General features: G+C 42.6%; 1 protein-coding gene across 4 annotated transcripts in view; it reads right to left on the reverse strand.

The window, feature by feature from the left end:
* Positions 1 to 23,584, reverse strand: part of LOC124256097 (calmodulin-A-like) — a 173,306-nt gene that overhangs the window by 139,402 nt on the left and 10,320 nt on the right. For 2 of the 4 annotated variants that reach the window (XM_046690033.1, XM_046690028.1), the window contains exon 1: positions 5,182 to 5,205. The exons of the other annotated variants lie outside the window; for them this stretch is intronic. In XM_046690033.1, the coding sequence (XP_046545989.1) occupies positions 5,182 to 5,190 (9 nt within the window). In that variant the 5' untranslated portion in view covers positions 5,191 to 5,205. Of the gene's footprint in view, positions 1 to 5,181; positions 5,206 to 23,584 lie in introns of those variants that run through there. 4 annotated transcript variants of the gene reach the window in all.

Here is a 23,584-nt window from a genome sequence, read left to right on the forward strand (position 1 = left end):
ACAACCCATAGTGTACAGTACACAACCCTGGACATTTAAAAGAACCCACGAATCCGTTGGTATATGACCAGATGGTGGCCACATGAATACGTGCAAACACCTAGTTGCGGGTACAGCAACGTGCAGTAAACTTGGACAAAGTACTGTGACTATGTGTCCCAGTCCACCCAGCTGTGAATGGGTACCTCGTAAGGATGCGAAGGTCACAATAACCTGGTGCGCAAGTGGCTGCAAGAGTTGTATGATCCCCAGGGAGTTGAGACTGATAATACGATGTGACGTTGAGATAAACATCCATGACCCAGGCAAAAAATACCAGCGCCTTGAGCACGTACTAGTTGCATGGATATGTGCGTTATATAAATATCCCATAATAATATAATAAAATGAGCGATATATGACATCTAAACAACATGACCTCTAACCAGCATATGACCTTTAAACAACATCTGACCTCTAACTTAATCTGACCTCTAACCAACACCAGACATCTAACCGACATAAAACATAAAAGCAAAATACGACATCGTCACTAGATATTAAAGCCATCCATTGCCAACATGAATCCACTTACGAACATAAATACATGCATGATTTCTGGAAGTTTGACAAGGACACTTGCCAATATATATACACCAGGTTGGTTGAGGACCTGGCGACGAACAGGTATTTATTCTGCAGAATCTACAGTGTTGTCTACACATGCACACTTGCAGCAAGATATGTCGACCCGTGTTGGCTGCACTCCTTGGTGCAGTGACTGCTGTCTACGAGATTTTTTATGTACCTGTAAGTAGCAGAATGCCCTCTACCTGGTTTGCCGAGCAGATGACATATGGCTTGTGTTTATTTGGGTAACATCGGGGCGTGTGCAATAACTCTCATCAGGGAACGTGCTGCGCGAGTGCCTTAATTAACTAAAACACTGATACGAAGGATAGATAAAACACATTTGCGTATTGCATGCTCAGTTTGTTAGCTCAGTGCTTGAGGAGATGACAATTACAAGACGCACAATAACACAGCGTCGCTCAACAGCCAGATAACGGTACCTGGCAATTATAAGAGAAGGAATGGTTTATGAGAAAAGGAGCTTTTAATCCTCCATATTATGTAATGTCATTTTCTGCTTAGGGAAACGAGTGGTAAATGGCATGTATAATCTTTGTTCGTGTTGTAACGAGTCACAATATGAGAGAAAAATATATTTGCAACCGGTTCCAGTTTACACAGCGCTTTGTAACGTTTGACATCTTTATTTGATATTGACCGTTTTGGCTGAAAATCGTATTCTTAGTAAAGTTTGCTCAGATTCCGTCAATTCTTGTCGAATTTATCACTCGGAAACTAGTTTTAAGCTTCTTCTAAACTGGGTATGCGATCTTTGACCTGCTTAATAGTAATCGATGTGGGTGATCTTTCAGGGTTACTATTTTGGTGAAAACTCAGATATGACCGGAAACCCAAAGATGACATTGATGTAGCAAAAACGCTGTGTCTACGATCGGTGAGCGAGAGAGCGTTCAACCCTTAACAAATCTGGATATCTGGAAGGGATTATCACTCCTCTTCATACAGTGTCAGCGTATCTGTTTAATAGTCACACTTTTACAGTACATCACAGTAAAATCAAGATAACACAGGGGCGGATACAGCTTTTTTAGAAAGGGTGGGGATGGTGGGGTGGATGGGGTGGTTTCACACTTCATTTTCACCCGTTTTCAATGGTCAGTAGATAAACTTTCAGGACAAAAATGGATTGGGGTGGGGGGTGGGGAGTGATGTAGGATCCGCCTATGTGATACCCGGATTCGAACCAGCGAACATATGATCCTGGCCTACAGCTACCTGAGTGTACTGGCTCGGACACCTAGGGCCCTCCTTATGTAAACCTGGCACCTAGTTCTTCAGAATATACATGGAACATGCAAAGCTCATTGGATATGTTTTCGACACGGAGGAGAATTAACACACGAGTTGAAATTGTCGGAATAAGTAGCTGTTACTGTTAACGGGGGCGATTTCAAGTAGCATCAGCTGTTGGAGAAGCTGTTTGTGGTGTAAACGTCTGGTGTAAACGTGTAGTTCCTTACTATACGAGCTCCGTCAGTGCAAAAGGGCCAGAGAACGTGAGTGACGACGACCACCATCGTTGGGAATACTGCGGAGGCAAGAAAGTGATTTCTTACGTTACGACTTCATTTGTCGTAACAGCAATTACCCGCGGGCATATATAAAAACTGTTTTTATCTATGATTTACTGTATGTACTGACTTCCTTATGTATCTGAATGATACTGCATTTATATATGTGTACTATACCATTATTATAGTTTCATCGTCAGCTTGTGCCTGGTGCAGGCAAACCATCATTGATGGAGTTACCACGTATTTGCAGATCGGCAGTTGACACTGTGATCACGTGGTAGGAGACCGACAGTTGATACTGTGATCACGTGTTAGGAGATCGGCAGTTGACACTGTGATCACGTGTTAGGAGACCGACAGTTGATACTGTGATCACGTGTGAGGAGATCGGCAGTTGACACTGTGATCACGTGTTAGGACATCGGCAGTTGACACTGTGATCACGTGTTAGGAGACCGACAGTTGATACTGTGATCACGTGTGAGAAGACCGACAGTTGATACTGTGATCACGTGTTAGGAGATCGGCAGTTGACACTGTGATCACGTGTTAGGAGACCGACAGTTGATACTGTGATCACGTGTGAGGAGATCGGCAGTTGACACTGTGATCACGTGTTAGGACATCGGCAGTTGACACTGTGATCACGTGTTAGGAGACCGACAGTTGATACTGTGATCAAGTGTGAGGAGATCGGCAGTTGACACTGTGATCACGTGTTAGGAGATCGGCAGTTGACACTGTGATCACGTGTTAGGAGACCGACAGTTGACACTGTGATCATGTGTGAGCAGATCGGCAGTTGACACTGTGATCACGTGTTAGGAGATCGGCAGTTGACACTGTGATCACGTGTTAGGAATTCGGCAGTTGACACTGTGATCATGTGTTAGGAGACCGACAGTTGACACAGGGATCACGTGTTAGGCTACCGACAGTTGACACTGTGATCATGTGTTAGGAGATTGGCAGTTGACACTGTGATCATGTGTTAGGAGACCGACAGTTGACACTGTGATCATGTGTTAGGAGATCGGCAGTTGACACTGTGATCACGTGCTAGGAGATCGGCAGTTGACACTGTGATCATGTGTTAGGAGATCGGCAGTTGACACTGTGATCATGTGTTAGGAGACCGACAGTTGACAGTGTGATCACGTGTTAGGAGACCGACAGTTGATACTGTGATCACGTGTGAGGAGATCGGCAGTTGACACTGTGATCACGTGTTAGGAGATCGGCAGTTGACACTGTGATCACGTGTTAGGAGACCGACAGTTGACACTGTGATCATGTGTGAGCAGATCGGCAGTTGACACTGTGATCACGTGTTAGGAGATCGGCAGTTGACACTGTGATCACGTGTTAGGAATTCGGCAGTTGACACTGTGATCATGTGTTAGGAGACCGACAGTTGACACAGGGATCACGTGTTAGGCTACCGACAGTTGACACTGTGATCATGTGTTAGGAGATTGGCAGTTGACACTGTGATCATGTGTTAGGAGACCGACAGTTGACACTGTGATCATGTGTTAGGAGATCGGCAGTTGACACTTTGATCACGTGCTAGGAGATCGGCAGTTGACACTGTGATCATGTGTTAGGAGATCGGCAGTTGACACTGTGATCATGTGTTAGGAGACCGACAGTTGACAGTGTGATCACGTGTTAGGAGACCGACAGTTGACAGTGTGACCATGTGTTAGGAGATCGGCAGTTGACACTGGGATCATGTGTTAGGACATCGGTTAGTGGTCATCAGGGCAGTATCCTAGGTACAGACAAACACTAAGTGGCCTGAACATGTATCATAGCAACTATGTGTAAACCATACCCTGGGAAATACACAATCACGTCAGAAAGAGTGAGGAGATGAGGTTTTACTTCTCCTTCAGCATTATTCACGAAGTTGAACATCAGTAAAGCACTTCACACACAAGCCGTTTCAGGACTCTTGGTATTCTGTGTAAGGACCCAACACCACCCCACCAAGGAACCCTGTACAGTGTAATGCACAGTAAGAGACCCCAAGACTGCCATCATGCTGCATACATGTATATGTGTACACAAATGTATGTACCTGAGCAGCAACCAAGAAGGGATGAATATCAAAAACAAAATCAAATTTAAGAACAGTTGCATCACCCCAAGCAAGAACGCTCGGATTTCAAGAAGAACTGGTTTCTCAGAAAGCTTGTATCTCAACAAGAACAGTTAGATCACGTCAAGAACAATTGGCTCTCAGCAAACACAGCTGGATCTGAGAAAGAATAGTTAGATCTTACAGACCCGTGCGTTATAAACAAATGGCATATTGCCTAAGACAACCAGTAGTGTTCTTCACCATGTATATTTATAGTGTAATCTTCATAAATAATAGACTAATATCTCCCGAGGATAAGGAAATTGAAATTGCACGTATTGATTTTCAGTTCAAATTTAAGCTGGAATTGCACAGATAAGATTTGAGGCGTGGACATCATTGAGGAAATACACACAGCGCAACGAAAACAGAACGTCAACAGATTAATGTGCGGTAAGTGATTAAACAAAAACATTCCCTGTCTTCTATACGTTTCTAGATCTAAATTTAGTAATAGGCGACATCAGTCAGGGAGCTGTTTCATCCAGCTTCAGAGAGGGCTGAAATAGGTTCAGGGTGCTTTGTAAAGTCTTAAGGATGGTGCCGTGCCAGGGAAGTACATGTACATCTCAGTTGCCAAAGAGCGTGACTTCCGAGGGATACCCCATCTATTCATTCCTCATAAAACGTGCTGATTACAGACTGGTAATATGCAAGCAATTAGCTTAATTTGTCAGCCTGCGTTAACGTTTCAAGTCAAGAGTTACTCGTGATAATTGACAGGTTGATGATGATTACTCATATACTTATACTATGATATTGACAACGTGACATATGAAAGGCGTACCTTGTTGAGCTTTCGAGTTCACATCCACCACCCCGATGAACACAAACCCAGAAACGTTAATGAAATTTAAAGTTGCTTGTTGACCTGCCCAATACACTGACCTGGCTCATGACGTCCACCTGTAGTCAGATATGTCGGAGGGCACAGTCAGATATGTCGGAGGGCACAGTCAGAGATGCTGGAGGGCACAGTCAGAGATGATGAGGTTAGTCCATGGTGGAGAGGGTGAACAACACTGCCAGGCAGCAAGGAACGGCGGTATATGTTTGTCAACTTGCTGCCAATTGCTGTATTCGAGGAGTGTTCTCCGTCTATCTGTCATCTCGGGGCTATATATAACTGACCTAGAAGTGGCCCGCCAGGAGATATTGATGGATATTCCACTACATCCCCATACTTTATTGTGTTAGTACAACTTGATATTGGAAACATCGAGCTTTACCAAGACGCGGATAGTGTGGTGGGTTTCATATATGCTGACACTCGGGAATTGTCACATTTATTGGCGGTGATTTAGCACATAATTTATCTGTACTTCCACGTAATTTGTAGCGAAAGACAGGATAATGACAGCTCACTGGCTTGTGTATCAGATCGGTATTACTTTCACCGATGTGTTTGTAGTTAGGTCCACAATAATGTCCAAATACAAAGCCTAATGTGGATTCAAAACTCTTTATGAATGTCATTTCCCTTGGTACTAAGATGCTAAGATATAAGAGTGAGTGAGTGAGTTAATATTTAACGTCACATCGGCAATATTTCAGCCATATCGTGACGAGAACATATTTGACATTGAAATGGACTATATGTATATTATAAAAACCTGTCGACGAAGGACAGTAAAACAACTAGAATATCACAATTAGAATTAAAACTAGCGTGAAAAGTTAAAACCAATAGCACTATTTGGAAATACAAATATAAAACAGGCTATAGAACTGAAGGTAAATCACCATACTAGGGACCATGGGGACTTACAGTACATTTGCTTCCTGCATGGGCCCTAGCTGGATTTACATCATCCCTTCAGCTGTCAGCAATTTAGATACATCTAGCCATACATTAAAATTACACATATTCTACGCTTAAAAAATGGAAAGTTTAAATTTACCTTGAATGTTTTGGGACTTACGTACCCCTAAAATATAAGAACATGGGGTGACAGACTACAGTAGAAGTCATTCCGTATAGTTCATGTAAGGCCCCCTTTCTGCCTTCAGACTGCCATTGTTGGGCTGTGACATTTGGAGGTTAACACAGGGTTTCACTTGCTTCATTCATTTTATCTTTGATAGTAATTAATAACATGACGCTCACAATACAGACGGAACATGAAATTTATCTACTTTTAGCAACGTTTTCTTATAATGAAGAAAATGGTTTTGTATCAAATATTTAATATCTCGTTCATTGATTTCAGATGTGTAATGACAACATTCAGCAAATTTTACAATAACACCACAGTACTGTAGTTCACCTATTGTGCAAAGAACACAATACTTCATATTGCCAACGTCTGTACTGGCACCGTGCAACAAGGCGTTCAACAACTGAGAAATTCATGTAAAGTAAACATAATAATGAGGAAACAACACAGGATGATCCAATAAATTGTTCCAAATGCAATCCATTCTTTGATTCCAAGCAATCCATTCTCAGATTCCGTCTATATCATTATCAATAGGTCGGCGTATCATGCCCACTTGGTGACACATGTCACAAACACATGCAAAGGCACGTCAACTGGTCACGTTAACACATCGGAACATATGATACAATTCAAAGGGAATTGAACCGGACATCATTTTGTCACAAATGACTCGAATTTAGAAATATCCCCAAAATGTCTACCAAAACCCATTAGCAAGCTTTAATGTGGCCTCGAATGCTGTTACCAAGATCAAATACTTTCTAAGCATCAGCCGTATGACGTCGTAGTCATAGAATGATGTTAATCTATTGTACCTAAACGAAATATAGGCACGAAAAGATGGAAATACTTGAAAACTACTCGACATAAAGGTAAACATGACATTTGGAAAGTTGAAATAGTCACACTTGTGGTAAGTCTTGTGGACGTGTTTTTGTCTTACTGGATCTCCATAGACAGATCTGTCTAGGGAACAGAGGAGGCGCATTCAGAAGTGTCTGTTACTTCTACACCAGGATAGTAAATTATCAGAAGGGAGATGGCCATTGTAGAACGCTATCATCCATATTACTTGGACAAATTCGTGTTTTGATTTTGATTAACCTTGTATACATTCCAATTGAAGCACCAATCTGTGCGGGAATGTTAAAAATCACAAAGTTTATTGATGAAACAATTACAGTTGTGCTTACATAAGTTACTGATACTGTTTATGATATTGGAGCCCCAGCCAATGGGAAACTAACTGTTCATGTTCGACAGCCAGGCTTTCAGTCACAGGTGTTTGTTTTCACTTGATGTACTCCAACAATATATTTAACGGGGTTTGCCCAAAGTAGATTATACCTTACCCCAGAATATTTTGGGCCATTTTAATGTGCACGTTCCACCGGCCTTTAGGATATTAACCTAATTATAGTCTGTTTCCAGTGAAAACGTACCGATGAATTTCACTCTAAATAGAAAAGTAAATCGATTAAAGCGAAATTAAGATTGCGAATCCTCATAATTTTACCTTGCCAATTGAACATTCAAATCTCTGAATTTTATTCAACTTAGGATAAAAGTTATTTAACAAACGATCAAATCGATCAATAGTTTCAAATCGCTATTATTGGTTTGTATTACAAGGGGAGATGTAAGCACATGAGATGAAACACCGAGAACAAGTTAACGCTCATCACGTACCTTTGTGCCTTTGTTTCAACTGTTCTATCTACTGCGCTTACCCCCTTGTAATACAAACAATAATAGCGATTTGAATCTATGATCGTTTGTTAAACAACTTTTATCCTAAGTTGAATAATATTTTGAGATTTAAATGTTCATTTGGTATGGTAAAATTATGAGGATTCGCAATCTTAATTTCACTAAATTTGATTTACTTTTTTGTTTTAAAGTGAAATTCCTCGGTACGTTTTCACTGCAAACATACTATACACGGATGGGAAATATTGGATCCGAACGTTATTTCAGTTTTCGAGGTGGGATGTCAGGTTTAAATGGGAAGGAATTCTTTAAAACTGAATTCTAATATCGTGAATATTGTTCAGTGCTGATAGCTTCGTGTAGGAGTGTTTATGTGTTTGAGCGCTGGTTCTGGCAACTAAAACGTTGCGCCAGGTTCATAGAAGTACATCTAAAGTTACACTAGCAGATGTTTGAACCAGTTGGTAGAAACAAGTTAAGAGAGCATATGTACGGAGCTGCCAGAAACAAAGGATAGACATGCCGCATTGTCCTAACTGAACCTGCTTACTGATATTTGTTGTTTTTGAAGAAAAGATACACCAACAAGAACTTAACTTATCACCAAGGACCATTGTTTATTGTCAGGTCAAACTGTACCATTGACTACCATTCCATGATGTGCTTACAAAATAGTAGTTTTGAAGTAATACAAAATAGAATACTAAAGAAATCAATACGTTGATGTATGTCTGAGTCATGTCTAGAAACTGCTGTGATATCTATCCTGTTATTATATCCGCTGCTGCTCATGTCAAATGTCGATAGATTGCAAGGCCTGGCTGTTTCAGTAATTTCCTCCGCCCTATTGCATATGTACTGGACAATGGTTTGGAAGAATATCAGACCAGACTCAACCACAATTCATCATCACATTCACCAACCAGAATGTGTTAGAACCTTATTAACGTTCTTGGCACTTTGTCAGTTCGTATTAACGTGCCAAACATTTTGTCATCAATACATGTTCACGTTCAAGACATTCAGAACATGTTCTACTTCTGTTGAAGTATTCGATGACGGAGGTCTACAACTAACCGAGACCAGACAGGTTGATGTCATGAGCTATATTGTACGTATATAATTAACAGGTCGCCGCGGATCCTGGCCATTACAACCATTCACGAGCCTCATATAACAAACACATGTAAAATCTTTCAATTTTGGAACGTGCTTAAATTTTTCTGTTTAAAGTTCTAGCAAATAACGGGCGGTGGGGTAGCCTAGCGGGTAAAGCGTTCGCTTGTCACGTCGAAGACCCGGGTTCGATTACTCACATGGTTACAATGTGTGAAGCTCATTTCCGGTGTCCCATGCTGCGATATTGCTGGAACATTGCTAAAAGCGGCGTAAAACTAAACTCACTCACTCTAGCAAATAACATAATTGTCTGTAACTAAACCCAAGAGTTGCTTTCTGTACCGAACAAGTCAATTTGTATAACTTTCGACTTCTTTTGAGATTGATACAATTTATGCATATTATGTTTTCTGCAACGATTGATATTACACAAGGCATGATCACATGGATCACATTTGACCTTTACGGCATCCTGATCATAGCAGAGCTGGTTATCATGACGCACATAGACGTTCTGATTACATTAAAGTACACATGCACCTACGACTGGGCTGCGGTTATTTAGGTACAAGTTCCACTGTCGATACCACAGATGGCCTGGTTGTAGTGAGAGGTGACAGTGGTAACAGCAAAGCAATCAGCGGTTGAAGCGACGGGCATGACGCAGTAGAGGAATATACGTAACATTCTAAATCGATAATGCTTTCATCCTTTGTTCTTCCGCAACCCTGATGGTAATAATAGAGTGAGTGAGTGAGTCAGTATTTACTACGCAGGTTCTAATGGTAGTTTGTTCAGTTAACTAAATTTATGTCCTGGCTCGGAGTATATACCTGGAGGAATTATATGGAATATAGGACAAGTCACAGGCTACCCATGTCCAAGATATGTATATTTACAATCAAACCAAGAAAACTCGGATTGATCAAGGATCATAATCGTGGTGAATTAGGGATACGAACCCAAGACTTTGAAACGTGAGAAACACACACTTTGATAAACTAGTTTATAGGCGGTTAAGCAGGATTGGGGTTGGCTACCGTTTCTTAAGTGAGTGAGTGAGTTTGGTTTTACGCCGCGTTTAGCAATATTCCAGCAATATCACGGCGGGAGACACCACAAATGGGCTTCACACATTGTACCCATGTGGGGAATCGAACCGGGGCCTTCGGCGTGACGAGCCAACGCTTTAACCACTAGGCTACCTCACCGCCCGACCGTTTCTTGAACATGAGATGGATCAGTATGAGCTGGCACTCAGTACACGAGCACTTTCAAACAGTGATAACATCCCCCGACTTGTGCATTGTAAAACAGTCATCCAGCCTCCACAGATGACCGGCACGACACGTCACTGATGCAGCAGGATTCGCTGAGCTGATGTCAATAAGTTGCAGCAAGACAGATATCAGTGGGTTTCACCGGAGTGATGGGCTTCTGGACCTGCCAAACTTCCATCATTCCCTTCAACATCTTAAACACAAGTCGTGATGTAACTGAGATATACTTCAGACTAAAATACAATGCAGCCCTTAATTATTTAGCCTTTTATTTATAGACCAGCGCGTCATCAATTCCAACCCCACCACCACCACCACCTTGTAATTTAGAGACTTCCCACTCGTAAAAAGGGAGCGTTTCCATGCATACCATATAGCTTATGGATTCGTTTAGCGTCCTCTGACATGTATTCTGAAGTACCATCATCAGGTGAGATGACCTGTTGCCAGAAACACTTGAAACATTAAAAAAGTGAGATATAACTCCTGACCGACTGATCCAGTGAATGTTGTTTAATTTATCTTATAGGCCATATTTTTCTTCTAATATTAATGGAATATAAGCCAGCAATATACAGTGGATAAGAACATAAACAACGATCAACTCGACCTTCACATGCGGTTACTGGAGGGATCCTTTCTGAAGTACGAACAACGCCACGTGACGATATTTTAGACTGACTGACTGACTGAGTTTAGTTTTACGCCGCTTTTAGCAATATTCCAGCAATATCACGGCGGGGGACACCAGAAATGGGCTTAACACATTGTGCCCATGTGGGGAATCGGAATCGAACCCGGGTCTTCGGCGTGACGAGCCAACGCTTTAACCACTAGGCTACCCCACCGCCCGACGATATTTTAGAAGAACTGCAACTTGTACTACAGAACTGAATACAGAAAGTCTTTGCTGGAAGGTCAGTCTTCGATATCTGCCAAAACGGATTTCACTTGGCTTAAATAACAAAATATGGTGAGGATTATGTCAATGACAAACTGAAAATCAGCGACGAGACACTAGGTTTTCGCAAAACGTTAAACTTATCCTGCTCTTCCAGTAGCACAGCCACTTTTATGACAGAGGAAATGTGGAAATATGGAAACATTTCGGTGGCGCCATGGTGTGTATATAGCACGGCCACTGATCAGGTGAAGTTAAACAACGCCGTTGGCGATCGTCGTGGATGACGGCCGGGCGGAAGTCTTCATGGATACGGACCTTCTTCGGCGTTTACGGATCAAGAATAAAACATCGGCTAAATTACATGATGTGTCTCTTTCGACAACTGACATTGGGATTTTGACCACTAAAACAGGAGGAAATTCGTATCTGATTGGGTTAAATGTGTGTGCGAATTACTATATCCAGACAGTAGAGCTGAGAAAGCATAACCCAGAGAGCTGAGAAAGCACATTGATTATACAATAATCTATTGTGAACGAGGTGACGACAGCACTTCAGTTGGCATGATTTGTGTGGAAATATTGATAAACATATTGTATTCTATATTTCATCATTATCCTTAATGACCATTCCCTGTATAAATGTATCTAAATCAGTTTAACATATCAACATGAAGGCAATAGCAGGACCTAATTCAAGTATAACTTCAAAACAGGCGCACAGATGGGCCATCAATCGTTCCAGTAAAGCATTTACTGCTCGCAAAACCATCTAAATCTTGTATTGTCGCTCTTCATGACAGAGATATTTCAATTAAGGGATGCTGTGATTGCGGCAAACAAACGATTGATGTAGATGAAGATGGCCATAATATCAAGATCAAACGGAAAGGGAAAAATAACCCATATACGCTGCAGCGATAAATTTCGTCTAATTGGGTGTTATTGTTGGGATCAGCGCTCATTTAATAGGACATGTGACCTTTTGTCGGTTGGGAATAGATGGGGCCGAGGTGTTAAGGTCAATGACGTCTCTCTGTGTGTGTATGCCTGTACATGCGTGCTTGCAGGGAAGAGTGAGTGAGTGATTGAATTTAGTTTTACACCGCACTCAGCAATATTCCTGGTGTATGGCGGCGGTTTGTAAATAATCAAGTCTGGACCAGTCAGTCCAGTGATCAACAGCATGAACATCGATCTAAACAATTGGGAACCGATGGGACATGTGTCACCTAGCCTGACCGCCCGATCCCGTTAGTCGCCTCTTACGACAAGCATGGGTTACTGAAGACGAATTCTAACCCGTATCTTCACGGGTCACTTGCAGCTAAGAAAATAGCCCATCAACACAGTTACCAACTATGAAGACACAGAGTTACACTGAATTTCTAAAACAAAGTACATATCACTGAGTAAGCTTGCAAAATGAAGACACGAGTTCATTATCTATTATAAAAAACAGTATTATATTTCAAAAGAAAATAAGGGCCGACACGAATGATCTATCAAAACCCGGCTTTCGTGTGCCATAACCATTATTCATTTTTTCTAATCCACAGAAAACATATGGGATTACTTTGTTTCGTGGCAGTATTCTTGACAAAAGTACCACTTCCTCCTACATGCGGTATCGATCGTGGAACTGCAAGACAGAGCTGATAATTCGCCTTGGACACTTAAAGCCATCACTGAAATCACTAACACGACATTTTTTCCAAAATCGATTAAACTTAACGACAATTCAGGAGTCGGAATAGCAGACCATTCATAACTCCTACTGATTTCTGTATTACCATGAATGACACGAAATGTGCCTACTCCATTCATTTCTGGCAAGGAACGTGACTGTCTTCTTTCCTCAACAATCGATAAGACGCAGAATGTTCATTCAAGCCCCCGGTAAATGGTTAGACGAGGATGGACCAGGTTCAGGCCGGGATGGACGGGAATATTGGAATTCCCCACGGAATGGAATCCTTAATTTGATAACGTTTCTCATTGCTTGCTTAACAACATCGGTGGCAACATTGACCTCATGTCGACAGGGACATCACCTCTGCAACATCACGGCGGTGACGATGCATGGTGTCAAACAGTCTCGGAGTCTCCATCTATAGCTGGTTACCTTCAGTATCAACATTTTTATCGAGGGACACTTTTCTGATGTCAGGTAAACGGTTATCAAGCCAGGGTTTGGCTAGACGCATTGTTTGAGTCAAATATGTATACAAAATGAAGACGACTGGACGCAAGGATATTGTCGTCAATCTTCGGCACGGGTAGTGATGCTAAAGGAAGCACAGTACAGTTATAAATAAACTACGAAACAAAATGAGTAGTTCCTTTGAGTTCGCTAAAACAGTAATGTGTATGGTAGACCGTATAAAGAAATAAAGAGCATAAGAGACCTTAACGAACATAGGAAAAACACCCGCACACCTGCACGCAAGCGTGCATAGTCGCATGCACGTACGCACGCACGCACGCACACTCGAGCACGGTTCTTACTACATCACGAATGAAGGGAGCTAGTTTCTATCATGGTTTTGTCGGGATAGCGGAAAAAGATCTATTTACTCCATGTGCACTCATTCGAGATCACACAGATATTCGAAAACGAAGTAATATTTAACCTTTAATGTAACCGGATTCCACGTCGGCCTTCGAACGGAATAAATAATCCATATTTAAAACAATATCTCAAGCTGATCATTCACTCGCGGCCATCAGTCAAACATGAAATTCTGACAAGCCACGTGCTTTCTATCATTCATACCAGAAAATATCAATAACTGAAAATTATGAATAATTCATAGATGTGTCATTACTCCGCCAGGTTTGTTGAAATTGACATCTCTCTCGGTACTCAGTCAAATAGATCATTATCAGTATTGGCACTGAGGTGAAGCGACACGATTGATGGTACTGACATTTGGCCGACCAATATTAAACTAGCATTTCCTCACTGTGAGAAAATGAGCGAAAAGGCGACTGGATAATCTGAAATTCCTACCCTACGTATTCTCAAGTTCGGCGAAACGGGACTCCAGTGAGCATGTCTTTTCCATCACTGATGCAATTCCCGAAATTATTCGAGTTTTATTGACGTTGAATATTTAACTTGCCTTTGCATGTGTTTGGGGGGATGCACTCTCCTCTCCCGACATATCGATGTCATCACACATGCTTATAGTCGGAATCGAACACTAGCTCGACTCTTATGGCTTAAAAAGGGTTTTGTTGCATTTCTAACACTCAGGAAAGAACACACATCCTCGATAATCTCCAGGGTATACGTTACAATCACTCTCCACTATACCCTGGATACATCCACGGCTTTGACCCGATCATTATATTACCTCCCTTTGCTGGCTCCGCATTCTCACAGTAGCTAATCAGCTAAGCCGCCGTTACATCCGAGCTTGCCAGTGTCAACAAAGATAGCGGTCGCAGTCGCGAAGGTTTGTTCGCAGTGCCACTAAGATTTTTGAGGAAATAATACAAACAAATTGACAGATCTGAAACTTTAAAAATATATATAAAAGAACTCCTTTTACCTCTTTCAGAGTACCTCTGCTGTGTTGCCAAGTTTAAACGGATAGATAATTTAACAAGCGAAAGTGCGTTGTGATTGGTTCGCTCAACTTCCCAGCGTAGACACCTGATTGGATAAAAAGCCAGCCAAGGGAGGTAATAAAATCATCGGGCCAAGCCGTGGATGCATCCAGTGTATAGTGGAGAGTGATCGTAACGTATACCCTGGAGATTATCGATTATGGAAAGAACATAAAGAGTCTCGTTTTTTCAGTAAAGTGCACACTAGTGTCGTCATCGTCATCTCTTCATGTACCGACTCGTGGCCCGATAAAGCTCCTGCTCTCTTCGGTAACATATATTTCTGTGTCATTCAAACACATATTTATTGTTAACACACGTTCAATTTCGTCCTCTTATTCTTGGCAGACAAAATGGATTAACTTCCCCAGATCTTTACTCAGTCTGTCATACAGACACTGAAACAAACATATCCAAGAAAGCCCATGCAAGTCTAGATTATGTGGAAAGTCTAGATTTCCACAGTTTCAGGAGGTCTAAGGGCTCCTTTTCATTAGATACATGTATCTTTTTATCATGAACTGTTTTTCCCTGTAAAATATGCTCATTTCAGAGACAAGTTGTTAGTTTAATCTTCACTGAGTGGCCAAGGATCTGACTTCAGTAAGATTGGACATAGAAACAGACGTACATGTAAGGCCCAGACCAACTGTTATTGACGGTTGAGCGAGCTAATGTGACTTTATGCCGCCGTTATTAATGTTCCAGTCTAATAACGAGCTTCATACACAATGACCGTGTTGAGAATAGAACACACTGTGGCGAACGGACAAGTTAACCACCAGGTTAGAACAACGCTGATTATTGAAAAAATACTTGCTTTTTTCCGCGGTTGACATAGAATAAACTACACATTAAATATCTTTCAATACAATATTCAAGAACCTTGCATGTAGCCAATGTTTATAGAGATTTAATAATTATTACCGTGTGGGCTCAGATAAATTGAATTTGCTGATCACGTGGGGCACTGCGACATTTATTCCCAAGTCCGTATTAACTTGATGCCGGCTGGGCGGCGTGTTCCGGCTGGCCACCGAACCTCCAAGCTCCAGTAAATGCCATCTCTGGCACTGGGCTGTCATTAACTCCACATCGCTTCATTAAACGGGCATCTGCTAATCAGCTAAAATGGAAGCGAGGAGGCCTGGTCGTCATTAAGGAACAGAGATGGTCTATTATATGGAACAATCCTGAAAATCAATGATTCCTGCTCGTCGTGTATAGGTATGTAGGAATTAATGTTAGTCCTACTGTAGGGCTCTCATCATTTTGGCCAACAACGTTATTTTATTATCCCGTCACATCCCCCCGACCAAACAGTTCCCGCTGCTGAGTGTTATGGTGTGGAATTAGCAGCAGAATTGGAATCTGGTCATGTGATCCTGTCACGCGCTCCGCACGCGCTCGTGACCACACAGATGTCAATATGGGACTTGGAATTCTCCAGAGGAAGAATCGCAATCAGTTAATGGATGTTGGTACACACAACTTGTTTAACGACATGATGCAGGTAGGGATTATAATCAACTTCCACAGAGTAAGAGGGCATTATCACATGCTCCGAGTCTGAAATGAGCAATAGTTATGATTAAAAAAGTTTGGGAAACTCATATCCTATGCAACTTATTTGACGGTAAACAGACATAATTTGGTTATAGTGTGTTCTGTGTTGAAAGGATTGATAGTGTTACACCCAGCAGGTGCAGCTACGCATTGTAATGTAATAGGCAGAAAATGCAGTTCTGAAAAACGTCTCCTATTTATCGGCGATGCACGAGTTGCAACTATAAATCCGACAGGTGTGAAAGAGTCGAGTTAAATGCCGCTTGGAAGTGTTGCAGTCAGTGAGTGAGTTAGCTGTTAGACACCTTTAAGCAATATTCCAGCAATATCTAATTGACAATACCAGAAATGTGCTTCACAGATTGTACCATACAGGGGTTTTCATTCGAATGCATGATCATGCGAGTGCAAAAGCTCAGGGCTACATATTGAAAGGAAAAGGGAAGAATAAACATTTAAAAGACTGAAATATTGGCATCCAATGGGCAAACACGGAGCACGGTGGCATCGGGAATACCACTAAACAGGGCGCGGCATACCGGAAGAGGGCGAGGCATACCGGAAGAGGGCGAGGCCTTTGGTTTGAGACCCGTGAAGGTCCGGGTTAGAATATTGATCTTCAGTAACCCATGCTCGTCGTAAGAGGCGACTAAAGGGATCGGGTTGTCAGGCTCGCTGATTTGGTTGACACATGTCATCGGTTCCCAATTGCGTAGATCGATGCTCATGCTGTTGATCACTGGATTGTCTGGTCCAGACTCGATTATTTACAGACCGCCGCCATATAGCTGTAACATGAGTGCGGCGTAAAACTAAACTCACTCACTCCTTAGGTTTGACTAGCGATCGCTGTAACCCCTGTTTCAGTTGGTACGCCATGGCATGGTACGGTGATGCTTACAGATCGCTGCAACGCCTGCAATGCTTGCCCTGTTTCAGTTCATGGTAAGGTGATGTACGCCATGGCATGGTAAGGTGATGCTTGCAGATCGCTCGCAACCCCTGTTTCAGTTGGTACGCCATGGCATGGTAAGGTGATGCTTGCAGATCGCTGGTAACGCCCTGTTTCAGTTGGTACGCCATGGCATGGTACGCCATGGCATGGTATGGTGATGTAAGGTGATGCTTGCAGATCGCTGCAACCCCTGTTTCAGTTGGTACGCCATGGCATGGTAAGGTGATGCTTGCAGATCGCTGCAACCCCTGTTTCAGTTGGTACGCCATGGCATGGTATGGTGATGCTTGCAGATCGCTGTAACCCTGTTTGTTTCAGCATGGTTGGTACCCTGTTTCAGTTGGTACGCCATGGCATGGTAATGGTGATGCTTGCAGATCGCTGCAACCCCTGTTTCAGTTGGTACGCCATGGCATGGCATGGTAAGGTGATGCTTGCAGATCGCTGCAACCCCTGTTTCAGTTGGTACGCCATGGCATGGTAAGGTGATGCTTGCAGATCGCTGCAACCCCTGTTTCAGTTGGTACGCCATGGCATGGTATGGTGATGCTTGCAGATCGCTGTAACCCCTGTTTCAGTTGGTACGCCATGGCATGGTACGGTGATGCTTGCAGATGCTGCAACCCCTGCATGGCATGTAAGGTGATGCTTGCAGATCGCTGTAACCCCTGTGGTACGCCATGGCATGGTAAGGTGATGCAGATTGCACCCCTGTTTCAGTTGGTACGCCATGGCATCGCTGTAACCCCTGTTTCAGTTGGTACGCCATGGCATGGTAAGGTGATGCTTGCAGATCGCTGTAACCCCTGTTTCAGTTGGTACGCCATGGCATGGTAAGGTGATGCTTGCAGATCGCTGCAACCCCTGTTTCAGTTGGTGCATGGTATGGTGATGCTTGCAGATCGCTGCAACCCCTGTTTCAGTTGGTACGCCATGGCATGGTGGTGATGCTTGCAGATCGCTTGCAGATCGCTGCAATCGCTGTAACCCTGTTTCAGTTGGTACGCCATGGCATGGTACGGTGATGCTTGTTTCAGTCTGCAAGTTGGTACGCCATGGCATGGTAAGGTGATGCTTGCAGATCGCTGCAACCCCTGTTTCAGTTGGTACGCCATGGCATGGTGATGCTTGCAGATCGCTGTAACCCCTGTTTCAGTTGGTACGTCATGGCATGGTACGGTGATGCTTGCAGATCGCTGTAACCCCTGTTTCAGTTGGTACGTCATGGCATGGTACGGTGATGCTTGCAGATCGCTGTAACCCCTGTTTCAGTTGGTACGTCATGGCATGGTACGGTGATGCTTGCAGATCGCTGTAACCCCTGTTTCAGTTGGTACGCCATGGCATGGTAAGGTGATGCTTGCAGATAGGCTGAAGTTTCCCAGGTTATGACAATGTCAGGAATGGTGCGATTCAGTAATTCGGAGAAGCGATCCTCGAATCCTTGCCCGTCAAAGGAGGTAACTCTTCACATCGAATTAAAACGCCTAACGTGACTGTGTGAGCTAGGTTCCGCAGGTTTAGACATGTGTATATGGTTTTATGGCGACACGTGCGTGACATACCTCTTAACACACACACATCATACGCAGATACCATGTGAGTTTATTTGTGAGAAAAGGTGAATCCGTGATGGCAGCCATGAGCTACCACAACCACCAATTACAAGATGGTAGTGCCACCGCCTAAACTCCATTACTGACGATGTCAGAAATCTCGAAAGCTGACCTATAGCGACACCATTATACTTTAAAATGGGATCGGAGCAAGGGAGGTAACTGCAGCAATATCCACGCCAATCCAACGTTCCTCAGGGCAATCAACACGGGCGGTTTGCACGTGCATCCTTCAGGAAGAATAACACGGAAAACACGCGCCGCACGTGATCTTCTGTAAACTAAATGCGAAACAATGTCTTTGAATTGCTTCACCTAATCAAGAGTCGCATATATCACTAAACAGTTGGGAGCGGTCACGCTGGCTAGCGTGGGCTGACGTGACAGAGGTTATGCCAGATGACATTTCAGGAAATACCAAACCAGCAAGGTGCTTGGATAACGTTCGGGTCTTGGAGATGGCATGTGGGAAATGTTTATTGCAGGTGTACCCTGTTTGTCAAACCGTCATCCATAAGCATACCTCTACTTCACTGACCCACCAGGTGGGAAACGTGGTATCACAATGTTTCAAGTATATACCTCGCGTGCGCTTATACATTTTGAGCTTTAAACTTAAGTAAGAAAATTAAAAACAAGAAAATCTCATCCCGATCGCGTTAAAAAAATGGAAAAACGGTTTAACTAAACACATCGTCCACCGTGTATGCTGGATTGTTGTGAAAAAAAAAATTGCCTCCACCCTTCTACGGAAAATTGTCCTGAAGTGCAATGATTTAATCGCTGGAATTCACTTGAACTGTTGTAAACACTTGTCTCAACCTTGCTAACACATTCTTCACTGAGTAGTGAGTGAGTTTAGTTTTACGCCGCTTTTAGCAATATTCCAGCAATATCACGACGGGGGACACCAGAAATGGACTTCACTCATTGTGCCCATGTGGGGAATCGAACACGGGCCTTTAAACACTAGGCTACTGCACCGCCCCTTCTCTGAGTAGACATGACGTTAAGCATTCATGGACCAGTTGGCGTCCACAGCAATGCGACTCTGAGACTAACAGTACAGGGTAGGTAAACATGCTGAATGCGTGGCTACTACACTATCGTCCTATGATACGTGTTCGAACCTGGACCACACAAACCTGCGGCTGACAGCATGAGCAACAGTCAACTCTATCACAGTCTCTATCCTCTACACCGGGGCCCAGTGGAGCTGTGCTTCTCACCTGGATCATGTTTCCTGTGACACCCTATCATCATATCCAAGTCGCACTTTGGAGTAAGTGAGTGGTTTTACGCCGCTTTTAGCAATATTTCAGCAATATCACGGCAGGGGACACCAGAAATGGGCTACACACAACGTACCCATGTGGGGAAACGAACCCGGGTCTTCGGCGTGACGAGCAAACGATTTAACCACTAGGCTACCCCACCGTCCCTCGCACTTCGGCACCACGCTTTGCCATGCCTTCATGTTAGTCAGTACAATATACAAAGTCTCTTTTAACACTTGATCAATACTGTGTTTGGTTTGGTTTTAACTTCTTCAAATAACTCTGGATTTCCACCATTTTGAATATCTCCAATCGAAACTCGGATGATTTATGAGCATGAAGATTTATTAAAGATTAAAGCGACGGGAAAATAGATTTGGGTCTCCATATCGATGTTATTAAATGCCAGAGGGCCAGAGATATTTCTGGGATATCTAGCCGATGCTGGTTACAGGATAACAGATATAGTGGCATGGCTTATATCATACTTGATGCACCGTTTCCTTACAGCAGCACATAATTTGCTGACACATCAAAATTAACCAGATCCAAATCAGCAGACCCCATACAGAGATAGTTCTATATCCATTGGCTGGAGTCGTTATTCCAAAACGGGAACAGGTGGGTGAGCCCACCTTGTGAAGGGCTGGAACCACCAGAATAAAAATTCAACATCCCCGCGTTTATAGAAACATGATTCCACTTGAGCAGCGTGTTTATATTAACTGTCGACGTGGGCAGGGTCAACAGGTAGATGTTGTGCAAGCTATAATTAACAGGTGTTTGTTGTTGAACAGACCTGTGCACAAAACATTGAGAACAGACGGATCTTGTTCGTCAGATGGTTTGTTGAAGGGTGAGGAGCGGTGTGATGCGATGGGAACAAACTCCAAATGGAAACATTTTAACAATGTAAATGAATAAGTCTTAAGTCTTTTGAGGTGAGGTGAAATTGGGTTTAACGTCGTGCTTGAGAATATTTCGCTCATATGACGACGTGCATGCGTGTGTATGTGTAGGTGCGGCTGCTTGTACTAGCCCAGACCTAAGCTGGTTTTATAGTGCTAACCCACTGAGATACCATGCCGCAGTGAAGCATGAATACCCCACTCAGACACATTATACTGACTCCGAGCCGACCAGTCCTTGTTGTACCCATTAATGCCGAGCGCCAGGCAGGGACCAACAAGTACCATATTTTAACGTCTTTTGGTATGACGCGGTCGGGGATCGAACCCGCGACCTTCCGCTCTCCGGGCGGACGCTCCAACCACTACACCACGGAGGCGGTCCCTTAAGTCTTTTGAAACTGCATCCTCGACATTCGAGAGAAAGAAGTGAGTGGGTTTTTAATTTTACGCCGCTTTTATTCCAGCAATAACACGGCGGGGGACACCAGAAATGGGCTTCACTCATTGTACCCATGTGGGGAATCGAACCCGGGTCTTAGGCGTGTTGGGAGAACGCTATAACAACTATGCTACTCCACCGCCCCTCTGGAGTAAGGAACAGGGAGCCCGACGTACAATCAATTTGTTGTAGCCTGTGACCTTTGTGTACTAACATACTGAACTGATGCCGTTTCGGTGTAGGTTTACAGTGAAGATGTTATTCAGGTGAAACAGGCGCGCGTAGTGATGATCGAAGAGATCATATTCACATTTCCATTTAGTTAATATTAGTGTGAACGCATTGGTGCTTTTAAATGTATTACAACGGAACATCATAACTGAGTAGGTCTGCACTAAATCTTTACCTGAATTATAATGAAGAACTGGTGATTGAAATCCTTACAATAGAAACATAGACATTTACTTGATGGTGTTTGGCGAAATGTTGTTCAGATATATATTGTACTTCAGACAGAGCTGAATGGTAAAATCTGACACATTAGAACTGTTTGGCAAGATGTTCAGAGATCAGTGCCTTGTAGCAATATATGTTGTTCAGACATTAGGACTGTATGATAAACCTTTGTTCAGACATTAGGACTGTATGATAAACCTTTGTTCAGACATTAGGACTGTTTGATAAACCTTTGTTCAGACATTAGGACTGTGATAAACCTTTGTTCAGACATTAGGACTGTGTGATAAACCTTTGTTCAGACATTAGGACTGTTTGATAAACCTTTGTTCAGATATTAGGACTGTGTGATAAACCTTTGTTCAGGCATTAGGACTGTATGATAAACCTTTGTTCAGACATTAGGACTGTGTGATAAACCTTTGTTCAGACATTAGGCCTGTGTGATAAACCTTTGTTCAGACATTAGGACTGTGTGATAAACCTTTGTTCAGACATTAGGACTGTTTGATAAACCTTTGTTCAGATATTAGGACTGTGATAAACCTTTGTTCAGACATTAGGATTGTTTGATAAACCTTTGTTCAGACATTAGGACGGTGTGATAAACCTTTGTTCAGGCATTAGGACTGTGTGATAAACCTTTGTTCAGACATTAGGACTGTGTGATAAACCTTTGTTCAGACATTAGGACTGTGTGATAAACCTTTGTTCAGACATTAGGACTGTGTGATAAACCTTTGTTTTGTTCAGACATTGGGACTGTTTGATAAACCTTTGTTCAGACATTAGGACTGTGTGATAAACCTTTGTTCAGACATTAGGACTGTGTGATAAACCTTTGTTCAGACATTAGGACTGTGTGATAAACCTTTGTTCAGATATTAGGACTGTGTGATAAACCTTTGTTCAGACATTAGGACTGTTTGATAAACCTTTGTTCAGACATTAGGACTGTTTGATAAACCTTTGTTCAGATATTAGGACTGTGTGATAAACCTTTGTTCAGACATTAGGACTGTTTGATAAACCTTTGTTCAGATATTAGGACGGTGTGATAAACCTTTGTTTAGGCATTAGGACTGTGTGATAAACCTTTGTTCAGACATTAAGACTGTGTGATAAACTTTTGTTCAGACATTAGGACTGTGTGATAAACCTTTGTTCAGACATTAAGACTGTGTGATAAACCTTTGTTCAGACATTAGGACTGTATGACAAACCTTTGTTCAGACATTAGGACTGTGTGATAAACCTTTGTTCAGACATTGGGGCTGTGTGATAAACCTTTGTTCAGACATTAGGACTGTGATTAACCTTTGTTCAGACATTAGGACTGTTTGATAAACCTTTGTTCAGACATTAGGACTGTGTGATAAACCTTTGTTCAGACATAAGGACTATGATAAACCTTTGTTCAGACATTAGGACTGTTTGATAAACCTTTGTTCAGATATTAGGACTGTATGCTAAACCTTTGTTCAGACATTAGGACTGTGATAAA

Source organism: Haliotis rubra, unplaced genomic scaffold (assembly GCF_003918875.1).
Source record: "Haliotis rubra isolate DU_JTF1 unplaced genomic scaffold, ASM391887v1 Scf618, whole genome shotgun sequence".
Lineage (NCBI taxonomy): Eukaryota > Metazoa > Mollusca > Gastropoda > Lepetellida > Haliotidae > Haliotis > Haliotis rubra.